This window comes from Pleurodeles waltl, chromosome 9, assembly GCF_031143425.1.
Source record: "Pleurodeles waltl isolate 20211129_DDA chromosome 9, aPleWal1.hap1.20221129, whole genome shotgun sequence".
NCBI classification, from domain to species: domain Eukaryota; kingdom Metazoa; phylum Chordata; class Amphibia; order Caudata; family Salamandridae; genus Pleurodeles; species Pleurodeles waltl.
This window is the reverse complement of record NC_090448.1, coordinates 423,948,167-423,961,532: the sequence shown is the minus strand read 5'-3', so window position 1 is coordinate 423,961,532 and position 13,366 is coordinate 423,948,167. Positions and strand designations below refer to the sequence as shown.

The 13,366-nt window shown below is 41.3% G+C and overlaps 1 protein-coding gene across 3 annotated transcripts in view; it reads right to left on the bottom strand.

The window, feature by feature from the left end:
• C9H19orf47 (chromosome 9 C19orf47 homolog) overlaps positions 1–13,366 on the bottom strand; it is an 84,293-nt gene that overhangs the window by 67,666 nt on the left and 3,261 nt on the right. For all 3 annotated transcript variants that reach the window (XM_069207234.1, XM_069207235.1, XM_069207236.1), the window contains exons 2-3: positions 7,312–7,385; positions 3,466–3,553 (exon numbers count right to left, since the gene is read on the bottom strand). In XM_069207234.1, coding sequence (XP_069063335.1) covers positions 3,466–3,553; positions 7,312–7,330 — 107 coding nt within the window. In that variant the 5' untranslated portion in view covers positions 7,331–7,385. The remainder of the gene's footprint in view (positions 1–3,465; positions 3,554–7,311; positions 7,386–13,366) is intronic.

Below are 13,366 nucleotides of genomic sequence, written 5' to 3'. Positions count from 1 at the left end.
AATCCTCTGGAAAGAGAGGTGCGGAACATTCTTAAGGCTGAATGTTCAAGGCCAGTCATTCATGAGAAAGTGTGCCGTACTCCAAATTTTGGATACAGAGCTTACCACATTCCTCTTAAAGTTGAGCAGAGACCTAAAGAAGGGGCTCAAGAGAGCCCTCAGACTTTGCCACGATCGCCTGCTCGGCCGTCTGGCTAGAATTATCAACATGTCCGAAGAGGCATACATCAAAGAGCTTCCCACAGACCTGGACTCTATTAAGAGGCTTCAGCCAACGTGCCATGGTTCTCTTGGGAAACACAAATGCCAGGCTGAATGCTGAAGGGCGCAAGCTAGTCCTAATTAAAGTCAATCCTAAATTAGGGTATCTTGCAGAAAAGGTAACATCAGAAAACCCAAAAGGTCTACTTTTTGGTGAAAATATGATCAAGAGATTAGGCAAATACGTTACTACCTTTAAAGCCCTTGACAAGGTGTAGACCAATAAGCGCAAAATTTTCAAAACAGGTGTTTTGGACAGGCCCAAAGAACAGCACTTTCTACCGCCCATGGCTTCCAGAGGTCCCATTACGGACAGAGGGCCTGCGACAAAGGCTATCAACGTGGTTGTCATCCACATTCTATCTCCCATGGATGCGCTATAAACATGCGGGAAGAAATAAACCTCGCGGACAAAGTCCCTCTGGGCAGCAGGGTTAGTACTCTAACTTTTTATCCCAGGAACGAGAGGGGGGCCATCTCAAATATTTTACCCAAGTGTGGGAAACCATTACTCAGGATCACTGGGCTTTAAAAGTCATCACTGGTTTCAGACCAGATTTTTGGTTAACACCCCCTCTACCCCTGGGATGAGAGCTGATCTTAAAGGCAAATCAACAGAAGACAGTGGTCCAAGAAACAGAATGTCTGCTAGCACAGTTGCTATTGTTGAAGTGACTATCAAGTGGAGAAAAAGGACAAGGGTTAAAGACCAACTATAAACATAAGGAATGTGAACAAGTTCTTAGTATAAAGACACTTCAAGATGGAAGTGATCCATCTGTAAAGAAAGATGTTACTTAAAAGTGACTGTTTGGTGAATTTGAATACGAAGGATGCCTGCTTTACAATTCCCATGGCCAAGGAGTGCCAACCTTACCTTCAATTCACCTGGCATGGTCGCCTTTACCAGTTTTGATCACTACACTTTGGCCTTTTTAAGCCATGGTGTTTCAGACAGGTGAGAAGGGTGGTAGCTTCCTACCCAAGAGAAAGAGGTGTCAATATGATCTTTTACTTAGACGATATCTTAATGTCCTGGTGCAAATCTCAGCTTCTGAGAGACTTGGTAACAGTTCTGTCCCTATTGGTAAGTATGGTTTTCATACTGAACAAGGAGAAGTCCTTTCTTATTCCTTCTCACCGTCTTGAATTTTTGGGGTTCACCACTGATACAATCAATGTAGTTTTGCTCCTTCCCTTGAAGAAGGTAAGCAAGATATGGAAAAAGATAAGTTATGTTCTCAAGCAGGATTGTTTTACTCTGAGAAAACTAACAAGACTCTTAGGTCTACTATCCTGTTATTCAAACAATTTTTCCTGGCCCCTTACACTATAGTGCTTTACAAAGGATAAAGGCAAGGGCCCTTCGGGAGGATTATGGTATGGGACAAGATATCTTTAGACCAAGAGGCGAGGCTGGAACTGGTTTGGTGCCAAGAGAATTTAGAAGCATGGAATAGGCGAGCAATCTTTGGATGCTCACCAGACTTTGTCTAGAGACGTATGCAAGTCTAAGTGGTTGGGGTGCACATTTAGGTGTACAGGAAATCGGCAGATTATGGTCAAAAACAGAGGTTGTACCAGGTAAACTATTCAGAATTGACAGCAGGTCCTTGTGCGCTCATGAGTTTCAGACACTCTTTATAAGGCATGGCAGTTTTAATGAAAATGGACAATGCCTCTGCAATAGCCTTGGAATTCAAGATTCTTAAATGATTACAGCGATTGGAAGCTGAACAAGGAGCGTTTTAGGAAACTAGTCCAGTTTTGGGGTACATTAGAGATGCAACTCATTGCAAGCAGACTGACATTTCAACTGAAGACGTACTACATATAGATGCCAGATCCGGGAGCATTAGGAGTGAATGCTTTCCTTCAGAGCTGGAAAGGGATAAAAGCTTGTGTTTCCTCCCTTCACAATGATTCAGAGGGACCTTCAGAAAGCGAGACAGGAGGGATGCCCCCTTGTCCTGATAAATCCTTTTTGGGTTTCCCATGCATAATTCCCAATGACCAAGAACTTATTTGCAACGTTCTATTTTTTCTTCCTGCTATGGAGGGTCTGGTGAATGACGCAGCTGGAGAGGAACATCCTCTGATCCTGACAAGGACTTTGAACTTCTTGCATGGAAAATATAAGGAGGTCTTCAGAGGTGTTGGGCCTTTTGGGAAGAGCTGAGGAACTCCAAGGAGTCCTGGGCACCTGGAACCGGCTGGCATTGTTTTTTTTTTTTAATTTCACACCCATTCTATAAGAGGTGTTATGGCTAGTCAAGCCTTTTGAAAGGTATCATGAGCAGCTGATTGGTCCAATGCTTCAACGTTTGCTAAACATTATTGTAAACCAATTGAACACATGTCTGATGTGGTCCTGGAGGGCAACCAACATGCATAATGGTAGCCTCTGGTCTAGTAACGAAACCATGATTCTCCAATGTTAATGTCAAGAGAAAATAAATATAATTAAAAGACATGGAGGCTAACATTATCCCACTCTCCCTTCCCGGTTGGTAGTTTTGATTACTACCATTAAGAAGAAAGCGAAACACATTTAATGAGTTTTATACCTATATTATTTAAAGTATCTTAGTATGTAACGTGGTTCTTATTTGATGCAAGTGTATTTCCTTCATGTGCTTCAGACTATTTTCTCAAATGATCCAATTTATTTTAAGATAATGTCCAATAGATCAGTTTCTCTAAGGCATTTGGCCATGAATATTTTTTAATTCCTTGTCTGTGCAAAGAAAAAGGAGCCAGTTTGGGAGAGCGTCTTGTGCATTTTAAAGAGGAGGAAGATTCTGCGCATGGACTACTTATGTGTTGGTGATGTTCTATTCTGGATTGTATTTGGTTTATGATGTATGGTTCTTTCAAGTGGTGCGTCTAGTGGCATTAAAGGAATAATGCACAATGTTAGCCTTCCTGTCTTTAATGAAAATCAGAGTCTCTTGTCATTAAATTTGGAGAATCATTATTCTCCAACAATTACATTAGTGGTGTAGTGAAACAAACACAGACAACTGGTTTTGAACTGATGTATACAATGCAGTCAATCAGGGAATGGGCGATGAATACACATACTTATTTAAGGCTCACTGCCTTATCACAAGAGGAGACCTTCCTGCCAAAGGCTAGCTGTGATAGCCACAAATCAACAATAACCTCAGATGTCACCCACACTGCACGAGCAAGAAAACTCACCTGTTATCCACAAACATCACTGCGTAGTTGACAGCTGGACCTGGTGGTATGCCAGCCTCCTTGAAGAAATGAATCCATTCAGATGTAGCTAAAAAGAAAACACATTAATTATGATGGGTCCCAGTTTCCTTTAAAATAAACAAAGAAAAAACAAATGTGTGTTTAGTGTGTAAACAGTATATTTATCTTCTCTATGAAATGAATATACTTTTCTGTTTTCTTTCAGTTTACTTTGTTACTATGGATAGCCATCTCAACTGAGGTAACAAAATTCCTCAGCACAGCAATTCATAACCGGTGGTCTCTGGATCCCCGTAAGTCCATAATGAATATTGAAAGGGTCAGTTATTGCTTAGTAAACTGAATAACATTAACAAGTTAATAAAGTCTATGTAACTAAAGAAAAATATTGTAAAATGTAAAAGCATTCCGCAAATGTGAAGGAATTTGAAATTGGAGGCTAAAATTTAAGTTTGTATCCTCAGACTGATTAGTGGGAGAGTACAAGTGCATCAAAAAGAATATGGCAGACGATGGATGGCCACAACTGAAATTATTAAAGTTCCAACCATCCCATTAATTTTAAAATTCTGTTTTTTCTAATAATAGTTTGTAAATTAAATAAAATATGTCATCATTTGTGTATTCCTAGGAGGAATGTTTGTTTCTGTATTTGTGTGTGTTGTGTTGCAAATAATCGAAACTGCCTAGGCTGAGGCCCCAAACCTTCAGTAATGACTAAATGAGCAACCCAGGGTTCCAGTAATAATTAGGTGTAGACCAAAAGAAGTTCAAAGGTAAACAACCACTGCCATAGCACTGTCGGCATTGCTCTATTTAGATACCAAAGCATCTACTGGAATACTACGGCCTTTAATGTGAGTAGGTCACTATCGGGTGCCATAATTTTCGCCTATCACACATTTTTGGTGAATAACATGCAGGTTTTAGTGCTTACTGCACTAACATCTGTAGGTTCCAGTAAAGACCAGGCATTTTATGCCCCCCATAATTATCGGCAGGTTTGAATGTTTCAGATGTGCGATAACAGGCATTACAACACATACAGAAATGTATCATCCCACTTGCAATGAGGGAATCAAGGCATATATTACTGCATACATCATTTGCTGTCCTGATGCATTTAGATGGGTTGCTCACAAAGAGCAAGAACATTAAACACATACACAAATTACCACCATCATGGTCTAGGACAAATATGCCAACTAATAGGGATAACAAAGACACAATCATTGAGAACATTAGTTCATGATCATGACAAAACATGACACTTCCTTGAAGTGAAGTAGAGTTGCTACTCCTAGACAATTATCTCTCTCATTTTATTTAAAATACAAAAAAACGTACGCTGTGTGTTAGAACATAATGTCTCTAACAGACCCACAAATTTTTATTATATGGTTTATCAGGCGGGGGAGAGGTGGTGGGGGGGGTAAATAGAAACCTATTCCCTTAACTTTCCTGAGGCTTTCCATAAAGTGCATAAGGGAATATGGTGCAGAGGGCGGGTGACTTTCTGGTAACACAAGCAATACAATTCTTCTTAAACCTGCATATACATGGATCGTTACACAAGCAGGATCCCTCATCCTCAAGCTTTAAAGCAAAAACGGGGTGCAGTTTGCCACACCTGCTTTTTACGGTTATTTCTACGATGTAACAAAAATTCTGTCAAAACTACATGAATCCATCTATCTATCCCCAGAACGGCAATATTCACGATAAATGTTCTATTTTTCATAGAAAATCATGCAATGTGATGCTAGAGCAAACAGAAAGTGGGCCTGAGAGGTAATTTAACGATGACGCAGGTTCTTACATTCAGTATAAAAAAAGCAAACCACGGATGCAGCCTAGGAAATAAATGTCATCTTAACAGATGCAAATACCATGGTGTCCTTTTCACTAGTGTTCTTAATTGGTTGTACAGTAGGGACATGACGACTAGAAATGGGTCCTAGTCTGTTTGTGATGTGACACTGCTGCTCTAGTCCTGGAAGGGCCACTTAATTTTAGGCAAACTGAAAGCAGAGCCCTTAAAAACACCCCCTCTCCCCCAGCCACTCCAAGTTGTGCGCCCTGAGATGGTGCTTTAGACTTTAAACCATGAAACACAGCTGGACTTTTTAGTCACTGTTTAGTAATGAGTCATCACTATTGCAGATCTCTATCTGGTCGGGAATTAGACTATGGTGGGACGCACAAAATGAGTTAGATTCACGACAGGGTAGAAGGCACTGGGCGGCAGGAGTATACACACCAGCACTTAAGGAAAAGGAAAGCAACTAGGAAAAGTTTGAAAAAGATTTTTCCTCCCATTGGGAGTCCCTCACCTCCCTGGGAGCTTAATATTGTAGTCTTCTATCTCGTGCATGAGCCTTTCAACCTACTCAATTATTAACTGTATTATTGCTGATCTGTAATTGTTATTAAACGAACATTAACAGTAACATCTAAAAAAAAAAAAATGTTTTAAAAAAAGATGTGCTTTATTGCTGGATATCAGTGCTAACAATAGCACGTTAACCGACAACAGAAAAAATTAAGACAAACAAAACAAATGCATGCAATACTGCATAAATATGCCATTAAATGGAAACTACGACACAAAAACACTTCCCATTATTAACAATCCCTGAAGGGAGAACCACACGAGGAAGGCACCAACGATCAGTGTTATACAAATATTTGTAACATCACAATAAAATCATCTGCATCACACGTACAGGAAACAGGCATGCCCACTGACCATGATGATGTGCACGAAATTGGGTACAGCATTATGATCTCATCTAATATTTCCACCAAAACTCCTGGAGGTTGGCCCACTGAGCTAACAGGAATAGACAAAGGTGCACCACCGAAAATACATCCAATCAGGGTCCAGTCTGGAATGGAAAGCTCTGACTTATTTTGGAAAGCCACACCAGATCACCTAAAATGCTGCAATGCCATAGGAATGGTATGTGGGGCACTGAAGCAAGTGCCTACACGAGTAGCATGCTGCCCTAGTTAGGTAGGAATGATGTTTTTGTTTTGATACTATGTGGGAAGAGTTTCCATGAAGTGTGTGATGACCACCGAGGTCCTCTTATAGTGTTATGGGACACAGCAGGTAGCAGTGTGTTGCATGATGAAGTGTAAGAGACAGATGGGAGGTTTTATGATTTTCAGAATGTTGTTAGCTTTGAACAGCTCTGGATGTCTCTTATTCCAGGAGGAGAACTATGCAAATGCCAATAACAAAATGGAACAAGCCGACTTATTCCTCAAAGTCATTTATACGAGTCTCTGCTGCAGCTAGACCGAATTCAATGGGTTAGAAGTCCAAACAATTTATGATCAGCAGACAGCAATTCCAAACAGTGATGCAATATGGCAGATCAATCAAAGCCTTGAGAGTGGTGGGATGTTGTAAAGCATATCCAAATATGTTAAATGACTGCTCTGAGACTAAGTTTAGGATAGCCCAGACGTAACCTCATTTAGCAAAGTGTGCATTTCCGGTTGAAGTGTCATCAGCAGTCACTTTATTTATATTTTGTGATGGAAACAAAATAAATGTAGTTGAAAATCTACATCAAGCTGGCCACCACAAACGTGGTCATAGGCAAATATTTTATACCTATTCATAAGAGACCTATGCGATCTAAAGACATGCTTATTAAATTCAAAATACACACAGGTGTCGCTTCATGCCAAGTGACAGAGAAGCCCAACAACTAGGAAAGCACTGTCACAACCTCAGCAGTCTCACTTCAAAATGCAAGGCTCACACCCAAGCTCCACCATACCACGAGTTTATATTATGCATGTGCCACTCACCCAAAGTAACAGATGCCATTGCGGGAGCCCGAAGACAACCCAGGGGGCTTCAAGGATGCGGAAGTAGTTTTGACCTGCAAGGAAACCACACAAAATTAAATGTTCATTCTACACCACCTAAAGGCACTTACTAACGAAAAGCATTGGAAAAAAAAACCTGCTTGGTTGGGAATTTGAGGTGCAGGGATCAAAAAGCACGGCAACGTATTTGCAGTCAGTAACAACATGACGTCCTTCAAAGATGCAATTCAAAGCGGAATATATATATATATATATATATATATATATATATATATTTTTTTTTTTTTTTAAAGCCATGTGGAGCCGGTCTCCTCCATGCTCGCACCACTGGACACAGAAATATGACTGAGCGGCCACTCACGACAGACTTCACTCAAACACATCCAATGAGACGGTCATGTGATTCATGCTAAAAGCTTTTAGACTGTTTGACGTTTGAATCAAGCAATACAATATACTTTTTGAAACTAGCATTGGTGCTTCCCCAGGATGCTAATGCTCACCTACAGCACGGTCCGGCTGGGTCGCTGCACGATTGGTTATGATTCAAGCTACAGAACCCTAAACAGCAAACTTATGAGATACAATCACAGTGCTGTCAAGAATGTTTCGAAGGGGTGTCAAAGAACGCACTCGAACCTAGCCACAAATGAATACATGAACGATGAGATTTAGGGCTTCTACTGTGCACAGACACAACGTGGATTATAGATAACATTTGTGTAATACCCAACTAAATGGTGCAACTCCACAGTTGCACTTTTGTGATAACTGGTTACACAAACAGGAGTGAGGGAGGCAGGCTCAACCCAGTGAGGTTTTTCCCCTCATTTTCGCTCACAGGCAGCACAACTGAAAACTTGGCTTCCTACACCACTGTATAAACATTTGCAGAATTTGGAAATATAGGTCGATTATTCTCTGGCCGTCATGTGTGCAGAATGGTTGCTACCTCGATTTCGAGTAAACTTTCGCGCGCCGTTCCTGTTCTACAATTTGTATGCACTCAGAGTTTAGATAAGTGCACTTAACAGTCACAAGATGTATTACACCGACTGAATGTTACTTTAAAGACAGGGCCATAAAAAAACAATCAGATGTGGGCTACAAACGGCATAAGCAAATTCCACCGAGTGCAGACTTCTTTTCCATTCCAATCAAGAAAGCTCAAAATGTGCCATGGTCGAAATGCGAACTACATTTCCAAAAAACTTTTTTTTTTTTTTTTTAAAGACGTCATTGCAAGTTGGGTTTGAGGGACGCAGTTATCGCTGGAACAGCTTATTTTCTAAAGTACATTACACTGCATAAGCCCAAACCCACAATGATATCATACGAAGTACAACTGCGTGGAGTTATTTTACTCTAGGAAGTCATGACGTTTTTCTGACAAATATGTCGGCGGTTTTTGCAATGCGGATTTAACGCCACACTTTATAGTCATGCTGTGACATCCCGATCGAAAGCCGCCTGAAACTTAAACCACGCGCAAAAAACGGATTTAGTACCCTTAGGATGACCGCAAAACCGGATTTCGTGCTGGTTATGTTCTGCGAGTTAGATGAACGAGATCCCGGGAACTGGCCAGCCAGCCCCGAATCAAAATCTTCATGATCTGGCACACCCTGGGGTGGGGGCTGGGGAGGTGGCATTCCTTAGATGTCACCAAGGACAGCCATAAATATAACAGTTGGTAAGCTAGGGGGCTGCAGCTGTTACCTTTGTAGCCTCCCACCCCACCCCTCTCTTTTTGTTCCCAAGGGGAAACGTTATTTGCCAGATAATAGATTGCGTTAATGAAAAGACAATTATAACCGGTTGAGGTTGTAGGAAACCTCAGTTACGTTTAAAAGAACTGCTGTAAGAGACTACTTGATTTGATTAACGAAACAACCAAGAAAATCGTGCTTGTGAACAACTTCCTCGGGCTTAATGATACACCCCAGCTGCCTTGCCTGCAAGAAGACAAGAACAGGAGACCACCAATATTCTGTTCTTGCCACAAGGTGACATGAATTAACCGGCAATACCGTGGGTCCGATTTCAAAGTGTATAAAATAGCAAAGATTAGAAATGACATCGTACGCAGAAAGATAAATCACATTATATGCCATGACCGTATTTCACTGAGCTAAAAAGTAATGTTCGGAGTGCTTCTCGTTTCTCAAAATTGAGATGCCTGTCCCTCCCGTATGGTAGTGAAATGCATGTGTGCCACAGCAAAAAAAAAAAAAATCCAATTCATTTCCATTGCCCATGTACCGGATAGGGCACGTGAAATCGCACTTTTGATGTCTGATGGCAGTCTTTCACTTGTTATTTTAAGTTTTTAATAATGTACTTTCCGGCGAAACACGACATTGCCTTTCTATACAAGACACCAACAGAAAAGACCGGCTCCAAGGGAGCCCGTTTTCGGTAAAATGTGAAGAGTGGTTCTATTTCCATCTGCTCTACTGGGTGTTTTAACAGAGTATTTTGCTACTGGATTCTTAATCCAAGGTTCATACTTAACGGTGATTGCGATACCAAATGAGGTATCACCCATAGCTTAGCCAACAACTGCTAAATGAGCGCGCATAAGCTCGGTTACAATCGTCAAGTGTTTAAAAGTTTCTCCGAGAAGATATTAACAGTGCACAAAGAAACAGAAAATGGCTCACATTCTTTTACTCCCGACATTGTACCGTACCAGAAAGGAAAACTCTAAAATGGTAATCCTTCAATCCTAATGACCACCAGTCCCTTATACAAAAACATCATTTCTATCAAGCCAAATACGTTTGCTGACAGTCGTATTCCTGTAAGTTTTACAGAACAATTTGCCTAAGATTCAGCGCCCCTTATTCTCAGATTCAATTGCCTACTTTGAAGAAGAAAAAAAAATGAATTTCGGTTTTAAAAAAAAGTCCACTTCACACGATTACTCAAGACACCGAATCTTTCTTTGTTCTACTGACTTCCAAAGACCAATCTCCAATCTTCTTTTCCTTTGAAAAGGGACCTTTCCCACATTTGGACTTTAAACAAATGTAACAAAATCCTCCCATGTATTGCCTCTCGGGAATTGTGATTATTTTCTAAATTTACTAGATGAAGGAGATGCACATGCGCTAGTGCTCCTGGACTTTTCAGCAGGTTTCAAAACCAACCATGAGATTTTACTCAACATCTTTGTATCCACATCGGAAACTAACGTTCAAGTGCTGTAATAGTTCACCTCCTTCCTATCAACTAGAATTCAATTTGTAAATAAAATGGCCTCTTTCACGTCTGTCTCCTTACTAATTAATGCACTGAACACTAAGGAACTTTTCCTTCACCCACTCTCTTTAATCACTACATGCAGCAGTGCAAGATTTAAAAAAAAAAAAGCACTACTACTGGCATCAATCTGCAGACGATACACAGCTGTACCATAAAAGTTTAAATTCCTCAGACTGTAAACCTGAGGACGTTCTTGGAGCATCCCATGAACTGGATATCATTCTTTCATATTAAACTCTACAAAAACTGAATTTCTCAGCCTTCACTTCCAATACCCTGATGTTGAGGAATAGCTTTGAGTGACCCCATAAAGATACAATATTTATTTCTCCTTCCACAGTGCCATTGCCCAAAAGAGTGTCACACAATGGACTAAGCTAAACATGGCTCAACTATCAACAAAAACATTGATGTCGAGCTTTTTATAAAGAAGCTGACACTATCCATGCCGACTGCAATTTGACTTCAGACAGTGGTTCAAGCATTGGTACGTTTCCAATTAGACAGCATCACTGCTATACAGCCTGGCCTTTCTGAATGAAAAAACAGTTTCTTACCTGTAACTCCTGTTCTCTCATGGGGGAATTTCTATTATAGTCATAAGCACTGAGTAGACCCACCCACGTGCGGGGGTCCCAGAGCACTCCTTCATAATATATCCTCTTAAGTGGAGATTTTAGCCTTTCTTCTGGAAGGCTTCCAGACTCATTTAAGAGCGAAATTTATAATCAGCCCATAGGGATAGGCTACAATGGCCTCAAATCTTCATCTTTAGTTCAAAGAAGGGGCCAAGAGATTACAACTATATATAATTTGATGTTGCTTTGGCATCTGAATCCAAGCAGTAGTGCTTGGTGAACGTGTGGCCGGATCTCCAGGTGGTTGCTTTGCAAATATCTGGGATAGCGATATTTTTTAATAAAGCAGTTGCAGTTGTTTTACCCACAGTGGAGTGTGCCTTAGGCTTAGATGTTGGTGTTTTATTTGCCTTTTGATAGCATAAGAGGATGAAATAAATAATCTAGCTGGAGATGGACTGTTGAGAAGAGGCCAAACCTGCGCGAACCGGACCATAGTCAATAAACCGCTGGCTCGATCTACGAATATCCTGTGTCTTGTCCAGGTAGAATTTGAAACCTCTTCTTACATCCATGCAATGGAGAGATCTTTCCGCAGGAGTAGAGGGATTCTGGAAAAAAGTTGGAAGAGATATGGTCTGATTAACGTTAACATCTGAAAAAACCTTGGGAAGAAATTTCGGATGAGTTCCCATAACCACTTAGTTGGAGTGGTAAACTGTATGTGGTTCATGAGAACAGAGAGTCTGGATTTCACTGACCCTGCGATCCAATGTTATTGATTGCTACTAGGAAAGCTATTTTCCAGGAGAGGTGTTACAGGGATGCTTTGTGAATAGGTTCAAAAGGCTCATGCAGAAGATAGAGTATAATATTAAGCTCCCAGGGTGATGAGGGACACCCAATGCAAGGAAAAATCTTTTTCAAGCCTTCTAGATAATCCTTGATGACTGGGAACAAAAAAGAGAAAAAAAGATTTGTGAAGGATATTTGTTGTAGGCAGTAAGGGCTGCATGGTGAACCTTTATAAAAGAAAACTGCAAGCCAGATTTTGCCAGTTGGAGCAACTATGGCAGTATGACGTCCTCTTGGCAAGACGTGGGGCCCGCATTCTTAGAGGAACCTCAAATGCAGAATCTCTTCCACTTGAAGGTATATGCAGAACAGGTGGAAGGTTGCTTAGCCTCTTTGAGGATGTCCATGCATTCCTTCGGCAGATTCAAGTGTCTATACAATACTATCTTAGGAGCCATGTCGCCAAATTCAAGGAAGAGAGATTGGGGTGTAATATCTGTCCTTAGAACTTCGTCAGGAGGTCTGTCCTTCATGGTAGCCTGAGATGTGGACGGATGGACTAGTGAAGGAGGTCCGTGAACCACCACTGATGTGGCCACTCTGGAGCTATTAGGATCATCTTGGCTCTCGCGTAGGACACCTTGATGAAAACTGTTGGTATGAGTGGAATCAGCGTAAATAAATTTGCTGGACCAGTCTATCCATAGGGCATTCCCCAGCGCCCCTGGTTGGTAATACCTGGAGGCGAAGCTTTGGCATTTTCTGTTTGCTGCAGTGGCGAAAAGGTCAATAGAAGGTGTGCCCCTCAGATGAAATAAGTTGTGAATGACGTTGTTGTGCAAAACCCACTTGTGATTTTCTTGCATAATCTTTCTGAGAGTGCCTGCTTGAGCATTCTGCACACATGGAAGAGGCGTAGATATGATCACTAGATTCCTGCCTATCAGCCGTTTCTATATTGTCAGCTTTGTGGGAAAGCAGTCTGGAACTCGTCCCTCCCTGCTTGTTGAGATAGTACATGGTAGTCGTTTTGTCTATTTGCACAAGCAGGGAGTTGGTTTTGAAGGACTGATAAAATGCTTTTAGAGCTAGATGGACTGCGCATAGCTCCAGAAGGTTGATTCAGTATGTGGATTCTCTCCCTGACCATGTGCCCTGGATCTGAAGGTTGTCCATATGAGCCCCCCGCATGGAAGTGAGACGTCCGTCGCTATTGTTTGTGGAGGAACATCCTGATGAAAAGGCTACTCCCGAAGCAGGTTCTTCGTGGAGCACCAACACTTCAGGGACAGCTTTGCACGACAAGATAATATCACACTGTCCTCCCAATTGCCCATCAGCTGGTCCTCGAGACATTCCTGTAAAGGTCACATGTGGAGACAGCCTTCAGTGTT